This window comes from Lissotriton helveticus, chromosome 6 (genome assembly GCF_964261635.1).
Source record: "Lissotriton helveticus chromosome 6, aLisHel1.1, whole genome shotgun sequence".
Lineage (NCBI taxonomy): Eukaryota > Metazoa > Chordata > Amphibia > Caudata > Salamandridae > Lissotriton > Lissotriton helveticus.
Genome location: NC_136067.1, coordinates 905,966,110 through 905,977,124, shown reverse-complemented (window position 1 = coordinate 905,977,124; position 11,015 = coordinate 905,966,110). Strand labels below are relative to the sequence as shown.

General features: G+C 45.2%; 1 protein-coding gene across 4 annotated transcripts in view; it reads right to left on the bottom strand.

The window, feature by feature from the left end:
* Positions 1–3,584: 3,584 nt before the first annotated feature.
* The window catches only part of CEP43 (centrosomal protein 43), a 293,859-nt gene continuing 286,428 nt past the window's right edge, over positions 3,585–11,015 (bottom strand). For all 4 annotated transcript variants that reach the window (XM_078648540.1, XM_078648541.1, XM_078648542.1 and 1 more), the window contains 2 exons: positions 7,346–7,442; positions 3,585–4,097 (listed from right to left, as the gene is read on the bottom strand). In XM_078648540.1, the coding sequence (XP_078504666.1) occupies positions 4,023–4,097; positions 7,346–7,442 (172 nt within the window). In that variant the 3' untranslated portion in view covers positions 3,585–4,022. The remainder of the gene's footprint in view (positions 4,098–7,345; positions 7,443–11,015) is intronic.

Below are 11,015 nucleotides of genomic sequence, written 5' to 3'. Positions count from 1 at the left end.
CCCCACTCAAGAAAGGCAACATGAGGGCACAAAAAGCACAGCAGAAGGCAAATGAGGCACATCCCAAACCCCGAACCCTCCCCCCCCCCAACACCCCAAACAACCCTCAAACTCCCCAACTCCCCATCTCTCCATCTCTCTTCCACCCCCTCACACAGAACCCTCCCTACTCTCCCCAACATCAACCTTAATGGTTTGAAAAACCCCATTGTCCCAGTCCAGCCCCTAACGGGCAAGTCTGTGGTAAAGTGTCCGAGTGGACGTCCAGCCACCATCCATGCCCCCCCAGAACCCCCCACCCCCCCGGAACCCTCAAACCTGCAGTGCCAGTAAAGCCAAGATGATCTCCCCCAAGACGATGCTCAAGCCGTCAAGGCCACGTCATTGGACGACGTGGAGCCGGATACCTCCCGAATGGCGCTGTCCATTTCCGCTCTGACCGTAGGAGAGTCCGGTCGAGAAGACTGAGGCGTGGTCCGGCGCCGTCGGACCGTCTGCCAGCCCCCTCTAGAATTGCGGCGGCGTGGCGTCGGGACATCTTCCTCAGTAGCGGTGATTCCTAGCACCCCACACGTGTCCTGAAGGGATCTCAGTTGGTGCAGTGTCCCGTTCCAGCGGAAAATAAGCCTGAAGGGGTGGCCCCAGGAGTATTGCGTGTCATGCTCTCGTAGAAAGTCCGTGGCAATTTTGAAGGACTTGCGTTTCTGCAACGTAATCGTGGACAGATCATGAAACAACGCAATCTGGTGACCCCTGAAGCTCAACGGTTGTTTCTGACGTGCTTCGCGGAGGATACGCTCCTTCAGAGGGAAATCCGGGAGAAAGGCCAATATATCTGGGGGTGGTGCCGAGGCCCTACGCGGGAGGCCCACTCTATGCGCCCTGTCAATCCTCACCGGAAAGTCAGCCGCTTCGCCCAGGACATCCCGGAACAGGTCTCGTAGGTAGGCCGTGACGTCCTCCCCCTCCTCTTTGGACGGAACGCCCCTGACCCTGATGTTGTTGCGCCTAGACCGATTCTCAAGGTCCTCGGCGTGGGCCTGGAGGTCGATCTGCTGGTCCCGAAGCCGCAGCACTTCCTGTTGTAGGTTCGTGATCTCCTCGTCCCTGGATTGATTAGCGTCCTCCATGGTGGCGACCCGCTCACCAAGCGAATCAACTTCCCTTCTCACTTCTCGGACCTCGCCCGCCACCTCCTGCTTCAGGGTCTGAAAATCCTCCCTGAGTGTGCTAAACAGCGACTCCAGAAAAGACCTGGTGACCGGGGGCTCACCCCCCTCTGCCCCACGAGATCCGGACGAGGGGCTCGGCGTCGGCTGGGATCTGTCCTGTCTCGGGGCTCCCCTGCCCAACATCTCGGGTAAGGTACGCTCACCTTTCTTGCCTCCCCTGTTACCTGACATCGCAGAGGCGGCGGTGCGTCGCAGGGAGAGGGCCCGCGAACCACGTGGGCTCCCGCAGCAAGTCGGTCCAGTGCAGATCCGGGGCTCCTAGGCAGCGCCCCAAAGCTCCCCGACAGTCTGGATGAGAGATGAGCACGACCAGCACTCCACTGCAACACTCTCTTAGGGCGTCCCTGCTTCCCAGGAGCGGGTCACCACCCTGTCTCCAGGCTCCCGGCCGTGTCGCTGCTCCACCGCAGCCTTCCAGGTAGGCACCGCCGCCCTATGAGACCCTGCGCCGGGCAAGCCACACTCCGTCCAGCACCCTCCGGCCAATCAAGCTCCTGCAGGGCCCCAGGCACAGCACGCGGGCCCAGCAAGCCCACTGGGGGACGAGGGTCGGTAGTACAAGCCCGAGGGGCACAGGCCCGGCGGTGGGCAGGGTCACCGAAGTGCGTTGGCGCCCTCCGCCCGAGCCCCGCGTGTGGGCCCCCCAATGCAGCCACCAGATCAGTCTCACCGGTCACAGGCAGGCATAGGCGTCCCACCGGGGTCCACGCCGGGCCACTCCAGAGCCGGGGCCCGCAAAGGAAGTCCACCTGCGTCTCCGGCCCGCTAGGCCTCCAGGCTCCGCAAATCCCCGGGTCCGCGCAGCGCTCCTCCCCGACTCCTCTCACCACCAGGGGCGGATGGCGCCGCACCGCCAAGGGCCAAGGCCGCCGGTTCTTCACGCCAGGGAGCACCGGCGCCGCCGGGGGGGGACTCGACCGCGCCTCCGCTGGTCAGCAGGCCCGGGAACGCTCCACCTCACCGGGGTGCCGCGGGTCAGCCGCTCTCCCTCCGTCCGGCCTTGTTCAGGCCGCGATGTCCGCCCGCCTCAGGGGCCCGCTCTGCGCGGCGTCGTTCTCCGCGTCTGTGCCTCCGGGTGCTCCCAAACCGCTCACACCTGGCTCCCGGCCGCTTCTGCTCCCCCCTCCGCTAGATCTGGGGGAGATCAGCGGTGCAGGATGGATCAAGGGCTCCGGGGACTCAGGAGCTCACGGAAGGAGCGACCGGTCAGCCCGCCATCTTGGCCACGCCCCCCCTCCAGATCTTTTAATAAAAAATACCCCTCCCACCCCGGCCCACAATCCTTCAAAAAAAATACAAATATGGAGCCTTGGGCGATTCCACCACCCACAAATCCTTTTAAGAAATACTCCTCTCCTGCCCTGAACTCTAAAAACGGACCTCTGAGCGACGCATCCCCCACAAACCTTAAATTTAATTTTATTTAAAAACTTAAATCCCCTTACCTCTCCACGATGTCTCCTCTCCAACCTCTTCTGAGGCGCGGTGCACGTCATAAAGAGGAAGCGGAAGGGTCTTTCCGTTTCCTCCAACGACACAATAACCATGTTTTACCAATAAATCTTTTGTGTCTGTGCAGGCGACATTCCGGTCGCATTTAACATGCGCAGTTGCAGAAACAGAGCTCCCAGCAACAGATGGAGGACTTTTCAATGCGCATATGAAGAGCTCCCCCTTCTATAATAGCGGTGTAATCCGGGACCACCATCCATTGGTTAAAGTCACAGGTGCTTATCTTCCATCACAAATGCATTTGACATCGCGGTCATCCAAACAAGAGCTTTCTAGGACTTCTGTGTTTTCTACCTGAATAGAACTGATTTTTACCTTTAACACACAGGCCTTCATTACGTATCTCGTTGTAAAGGCATGCATGAAAAGGCTATGCGTGGTAACTGTGTTTACCGGTCACACACATACCTTTACCATACATACCTTTACAACTAAATTCGTTGTAAAGGTATGCGTGGTAAAGGCTATGCGTGGTAACCACGCATGCGTTGTAATGCATGCGTGGTTAAGGGTATGTGTGGAAACAGCTGCGTTGTAGTGGCTGTTTCCCGTTGTAAGCCCACTGCAAGTTAATTGGTAAGCAACAAAAGTCCTTTTCAACCACGCAGCTTACACTATCTGATAGGTAAGACCAAAATACAACTGGAAATATATCTGCCGACAAAATGCACAATGTTACTTTCATTATTTTTTACATGGACAGGTGTATTTCCAAATGAACAGGCTACACTACTGAGCTGTCTACCTAAAGAAGTACAAATAGTTTTTAAAACTCAAAAAATGTGCATTGTACTTAACTTTGTTGCAGTTATGCGCATAATATCATTTTGAAAGAAGCTCTTGGTGTTTACAATATAATTTATTTTTAAAAAAATCTTTGCATCACCATAACATACCTCTAATGTGCAGCCTAGCATGCACCCAATAAACAGTCTCAATCCGTCTATCCAGGAAGGTGGCAAACTAATATAGAGATAACGAAGGAACACAACCACCTGTCGGATCAATGTGAAAACCCCTTGTGACAAGGGAACAGCCATGTTTCCTGCATGCGCTCAACTACGTGGCAGATTTATGTACCGTTTTTCATTAAAGTAAAGGTAAGTACTGTTGTTGAAGTTCATTCAGTAGTTGCTGCAAACAGAATTCTACTCCTAGATAGGGTTGTTGGTGACTAAAGGCACACATGAGTTCACATTCTAGCAGACTGATTGTCTAAGCAGAACTTCTCACAAAAGTCCATAGAATAGTCCAACTTCAAGTCCCTCCAGTGGTTATCTACGCCACATCCTCCAAATAATCTGCTCGGACGCTAACATGAGAGATGGAGTGATCCTGTGTGATGTCATCAAGCTGCAAATTAAAAAGGATCCAAACATTAGTGTTTGAAGCAAGCACATTACATACATACATTAGATGTGTGCGTTTGACGCAAGTGACAACCTCAAGGAATACTTTAAGTTACAATAAAGGGAATTGCTGCCACCACGAAAGAAAAAAGTAACAAAAGGTAGTTTTGATAAAAGAAAATGGGTAAGATTACGTATTTTTAGATAGGACATTTGAATCAATAGCCTTTTTTGAGGAGGAAGCTCCTGATTTCTCCCTGCGGAGGTAGTTTATAAATAATTGCTTCCATTTGTCAGACTACTTCCTACTTTTGTACACTGTCACCACTGTTAACTCCTGTGAAAGACATATTTACACAAGAAAAAAAAAAGATGATCGGGTTTCCTTTAAAGCCCTCCAATGAAACTGGCTGATGGTCTACAAATTATTCTGCATTATTCTGTATGGAAAGGGACAACCCTCACTAAACCTTTGCATAGCTGACTTCACGTCTTGTTTCTTAATTACTACATGGGGGAAGATGTGGACAATGGGAAGATGTGTAAAGGAATCAGCCTCCTGGAAAAATGAGAGGCAGTGCCTTGACCGAACAATCACTTGGATGGAAAGGTTTCTTGCCTGTAACCCTAGTGCTCTTCCAGGGGAATCATCATCAGTCATAGGCACTGATTTGTCCCACCAACAAGCAGGATTGTGCAGGACTTTGCAAAACATATACATATTTTATTTGAGATGTATATATATGCGCTTTTTTGAAGAGACCAAAAACTAATATATACATAAACAATTGACTTTCCAGTCTAAAGAGGTTTAGAAATGGCCACATTTCATTTAATTTTGCCTTTTAAAATCTCCAAATTTAAGGAAACAGTCGCTATACTTAGCATGACTTGAAATATAACTGACACACCTCTTTTGAAAAAAAAACATTTAAGGGAATGCAGGGCAATGCTAACAGGGATGCTGGACAAGCAAAGCAGAATACTGGCACTGTCCCTTTAAGAGACTTACTCTTCCTCCAGTGTCATATCATGCCCAAAGCGGAGACATTATCTCAGTAAAAATTAACTGAAGTAACTAAGTCCCAGGCAAAAGACGTGAAGGAAAAGTTACTTCATTGTATTACGAGTTCTGCATCGTAGATATCCTCACTGAAGCCATAAACACAGAATATTCCCATGCATCTGCAGGGATCCTGGAACACTTTAAAATTACATAGTCAAAAAAACTCATTGTTAGTTGGAGGTAACACCTCAATTTCCAAGGAGTAAAGTTACCTCCAGTAGGGAATGACAGGCCTGCTTTTTACTGAAATTTGTGTGCACAGAAAGGGATCTAATCAACGTAATGGGACCACATTACAGCATCTGACACTAAGACAACACTGAATTTGAATATAAAGACTTCCAATGAGCACCTGCAGAGGAAGAAAATGGAAGTAAACAACAAGAGCCTGTCAGCCCAAGAGTTCACACGGTGTAAGAAAAAATACACTGTTTCTTTAAGGAGTCAGCAGCTTCCCTTACCAGCATGCACTGTATTAGCAATTGGCCTCACAGCCTCAGTTCTTTTTGAATGGTGGTAAAGAGGTTAACAAATGAAAACATATATAGCAAATGTATTGGCAACTAAAGAGGAGAGAGGGTTGTTTATAATACTCTGATTTGTATAGCGCGGCTAACCACCCGTGAGGATATCCAGGTGCTGTCCATAGGTAATGGAAGATTAAGTGATTTGCCCAGAATCACAGGATGTTGAACTGATACAGAGACTCAAACCAGGATCTCTAGCTCCAAAGTCTGCAGCTCTGGCAGATACACCTATGTGCGCCGTTTATGACTTCAGTGAGGATACAAACGATGCAGCTCAAGGAATGTAAGTTACTGTTACTTCTGCATCTTAGGATCCTCACTGATAGTCATAAACAAAGAATACAATAGCAAGCATATCTCTAACTCTGCATGTCAATACCAAGCTATATGAAAGAGAAATTATTTTAGGCTGCAAACTAAACCGGCGTGAAGCAACTAAGAATTATTCGAATTACATTTTTTCTTTTAGAGTTGCCAGGCCTAACAAAGAATCTGATCTTAATTCGTCATCTAAACAGTAATGTTTAGCAAAAGTGCGAATCTATTTCCATATAGCTACTTTACAAAATTCTGTAATTGGGACATTTTTAATCCAGGCAACAGATTTAGCCTTACTACGTGTAGAACAGGCTCTACGTTACCGGATTGTTAGCTAATTCATAGCAAGAGGTAATGCAGGAAACTTTCCATCTAGCTATAATTTGTTTGGATGAAGCCACACCAGTTCTTACAGGGCCATTGTTTATGAACAACTGATTTGTTTTGCGGATTTCTTTTGATCTATCCAAATAGAAATTAAAGAACTCTCCGAACATCTAAAGAGTGAAGAGCTCTCTTTGCTGGTGAAGAAGGGTCATTGGAAAATATTGGGAGTGAAATTGTTTGATTAATGAGAAAATTTTGCACAACTTTAGGCAAAAAGAAGGATTGGTTGTTAATACTTCTCTAATCCTGTGAAAAATAGTAAATGGTTCCACAGAAGATCGAGCCTACAGCTCACTAATTCTTCTTGCTGAAGAAATAACTTTTCAAAAAACCGTCAAGCACCTCTCCAAACAATCATTCTCATTCACGAGTCATATAATCGCCCAAGAAACTGATCGACTGCACGCACACTCACAGCGACACAGTCCCACTTCAGTCCACATTAAACTTAGAACAGCATTTACCATGTCCATATCTACATCGTTTCACAGATGTCCTTGTAGGTGTTTTAAGAAAGAGGATACATTCATTTTTTGTTTATTTGATACATAAAATGGGGAGCACAATACATTTTCAAAGTAAGATTGTAATGCACTGGTTTCAACTCGTTCACTATTGCACTGTGAAATCTCTTCGTTAGGCTATTTTCAATACATATTGGAAAATGTGGTTATTTAGAAGAGTCCTTCCAGTACTAAGGTATCAAATCTGTGACATGGATACCATTTCAGGTATGTGTGTGATATCATTATCAACACTACAATTTAAAACAGTACCAAAAGGTACATCAAGTGTTAAAGACTCATGAAATGTTAGAAATGGTCAAGCCAAAAGTGTTGGCATATTTGTACTACATACATCTTTCCAAGCGCTAGACTAGCATCCTTCAGCTATGTCATCCCCAAATACAGAGAAAATAAAGAAAACACACTTCAAACCAAAAATGTATCTTACGTTATCACTGGCATTGAAGTCTTCAATTTCAACTGATAAGTCTTCCTCTATTTCTTCTCCTATGCTAAATTCACTTTTGTCAGATCGATGACTGGTACTAAAATGGAGAAGAAAATTACCCATTTTGTTAATTCATGAATCTTTTTCTACCATTTGTATAATCATGATTATTTTTCTTGATCCTAGGTGCAACCAATTTTATTCTGTCCATCCAAAAATATGATAAAAAAATGGCAAAACATTGTTTACAACGTGGGGATATTGCGATGCCATTACATCGCATTTTTACAACGCAAGTCGTTACAACGACTTGCGCTGGATGGCGCTCTAGGACAAGGAATAGTATAATTGACTATCCAACACCTTCCCTACTGTACGTAGACTGGAGTTGAAATAGTAAATTATACTACTCCTAAGTCCAGTGCCCTCCAACGCAAGTCGTAACGACTTGCGTTGTAAATACCGTGATGTAATGTACCGCGATGTAAATGTATGCGTTGTAACTTCATACATCCAAAAATGTAGATGGCTAGTAACTGGAGCTACTGTCCACATCATACATTTTTTTCAAGAGGAAAATCAATAACCTACAAGCAATAAACATTAGTAAGGTTTTTGGAAGACTTAGTTCTACAAATATGTACACATATGAGCGAACATATCCTTACATGATCGAAAATGTAGGTGCAACTTCACTTTCTTCAGACTATTCCCCTACACCTTAAAGGGCTATTAATTCAGATGGCCAGCAAAAAACTATTTAAGTGAGAAGATATTGAAAAGTGGCCTTTCAAGAGGTCATAGCATTGCTGTTTCAATTTATACATTATTGGGTGTAAAATATCAAAAGCAGAGGTACTTGTCTCAGGAACACACCCTGAAACTAACATTTCACCCAGGATGTTAACTCTGCATGAAATCAGACATGTCGAAGTTACAAGTGGGCCAGTGCCTGAAATAATCTATTGCGTAAACTGTGGACCCAATCATTCCATGTTCCGATACCCCGGACCAGAGAGATGTGCTGCAGGATGGGGCTGAGGGCAGCAGCTTCGACCCACTGCAGCACTCTGGTGCACCATACATTGTTCTCTTGCAAAGTCAAGTCTGGCTAACTTGTATTGAGAGACTAAGTAATAAAACAGGCATTTTCCAAGAAAGAGCTTTTGTGTGGTCTTCCAAGAAGCGTCGAATGAATAGCCAGCTGTTCAAAGCTCTCCTAAAAAAACTAGCCTATTCAGTTCTTTTTCCTTCAGGCACCATCAGCTAACACGTTTCTTCAAGGGCATCACAATACCCATGTATCACAGCAATACCCTTAAGCACCTAGCGCAAGTGCAAGCCAAGACACTGAATCAAACAGCTATGTTTTATGTCACTTCAGTATTCAAAGCAGCCAGCTAAGCTTTACTTCCTCAAATATTTTCCCAGTATGATCTTACCTCCTTCTCAATTCCTATGACTTCCATAATAGTTACTCTTTTTCTTGCCTTTGTCGCATTTTCTTTCCTCAATTCCTGTTAATCTTGCATTTTGCTTTCGCCATCACAGGCACTTGCTACTTCCACATTTGTCTATTTAATCCTAACTATGCCCTAGGTTGCTCTTGTTTCTTTCCATATCACTAATTAATGTCACAGATTTCCTGTACTTACCACTTTTTGGCTTGTACAAATCCTGTACCACCAGAAACTCACCGACAAGCAGTATCTCCCTTTTCTAACTCTTCTTCTTTGCTACCCCTACCACCACACCCTTCCGACATTCCTTCTTTGTATGCTATTACTGCTGTTTAAGCTATTTCAACTTCTTACAGAATTATCTACACCTTTTTTACTGTCTGTGCCTATAGCAAGGTGGCATTTTATGAAGTTTGTACTATTGTTTAATGTTTTGTAAGTTGTAGATAACTGGGTTATACCCATAAAGTCAAAGGGACCTGGGTGAGTAATCGTTATGGACATAGGGGTCCCAGACTTGAGGAAAGAAATTAGTATAGAATATACGAGTATTTAAGAGAATAGATAGAGACAAAAATTCAAATAAGTACAGTGTTTTTATTTTCACCGCACTTGTATTACCATTATATGGTTAGACGATATGTATCAAAAAGAAACATTTGCATTTTCATTACTCAATGTGCCCACATAGTAAGGGGTGAAGTTGTGCCGGGTAAAGTTAGAGATAGTTGTGATTCACTATTCAATAATTCATAACATAGAAAACATACATTTAAATTCATGTATATGTTCAGATAGTACTAGATGGTCCCCATAAAAAAGGCCACACATGCTATGCACAAATCAAAACATTATATTTGACAATCAAACTCCTAAACGGCTATATATATATCGTGCTGATTGTAGGAGTTGATAAAGTAGATAGCAGTCTACGTTTCGACCCTTGGGATTGTAGGATAATTGATCCTTACAGCACGGGTCTTCATCAGGACGTGCAGGGGAAAGGGGGAGCTGATTTCCTAGGTTTGAGAAAGGAAAGTAAGAGCTAATTAGTCATGCCGGTCTCAGAAGAGTCCCGATGATCCGTAGCGGAGAAACCGCTCGTTATATAACCTTAAAAACACTGAAAGACACTGAGGACTATACACATAGGAAGAGCCACATACTGTGCTCGAAACGTTAAGTTGTGTCACGTTTACCTGCCGCAATAGCGGGTCGGGAGATGTCAGATGCGGCCGAGTGAGGTCCGTGGACAATCTGAGTGAACGAGAGGGTATAGTGAGGGTCGATTCATTACGTATAGGATGATCATTCCATTACATGATTGGGAATGGGGTGACTGGTATTAATAGCGATGTGGTTACCTGTTATTCAGGAGAGACTATTGAATTTGGTCAATCAGCTGACCGTGTCTGCAGAAATGGGGAAAGTTGAAGTCAATACTTGGAGACAAGAGGGGGATCGATGGTCATAGGCATACTTCGCACAGGGCGCTTATATGGCTTACCCGATTAATCGAGATTCCGGAGCTTGTAGGAGGCTCGAGGCGGAGGCTCATCGCGTCTCCTGTAACCAGGAAGTAAGGCGGGAGGGAGGTGTAATAGCCTTAATGGCTCGGTGTTAGAGAGTGAGAAAAGACTAATCTGCGGCGGTTGCTAAGCAACCTCCAGCGTCATCTGAAAGCCTTATTAGCTTGATGTTGAAAAATTAGAAAAGACTATTCTATGGCGGTTGCTACGAAACCTCCAGCGTCACCTAGAAAAAATGGGGAGGGGTGGGAATTGTTACATAAGCGATGGATCTAGAAATATTATTGTTCGTGTACCTGCCATCAAGGTAGTTTGAAGTACAACACTGAATAGGTGCACGCTGTGAATTCCAACGGGGTAATGATAAAGGCTTATTAATTGAAGACCGTGATCATATCTACAGGGTTGTGGATGGTCATAGATTTCCCAATTGCGTGAACCTACCCACATGGTGGTTTAGACGCACAACATTAAGCAATAACTGTTTTCAACACATGCACAACATATTGCCTGATTGGCGTGAACCTACCACACGGTGGTTAAACGCACAACATTGTAAGAGAATGAGACAGGTCTCACAGAGTGATAGAGTAAGATTCAGATTATAGCGAGTTGGGAAAAACTGCTTTCGGATTCATTCAGGCCATTTCGTACGGAGTCAAAAATTGGATCCATTTAATT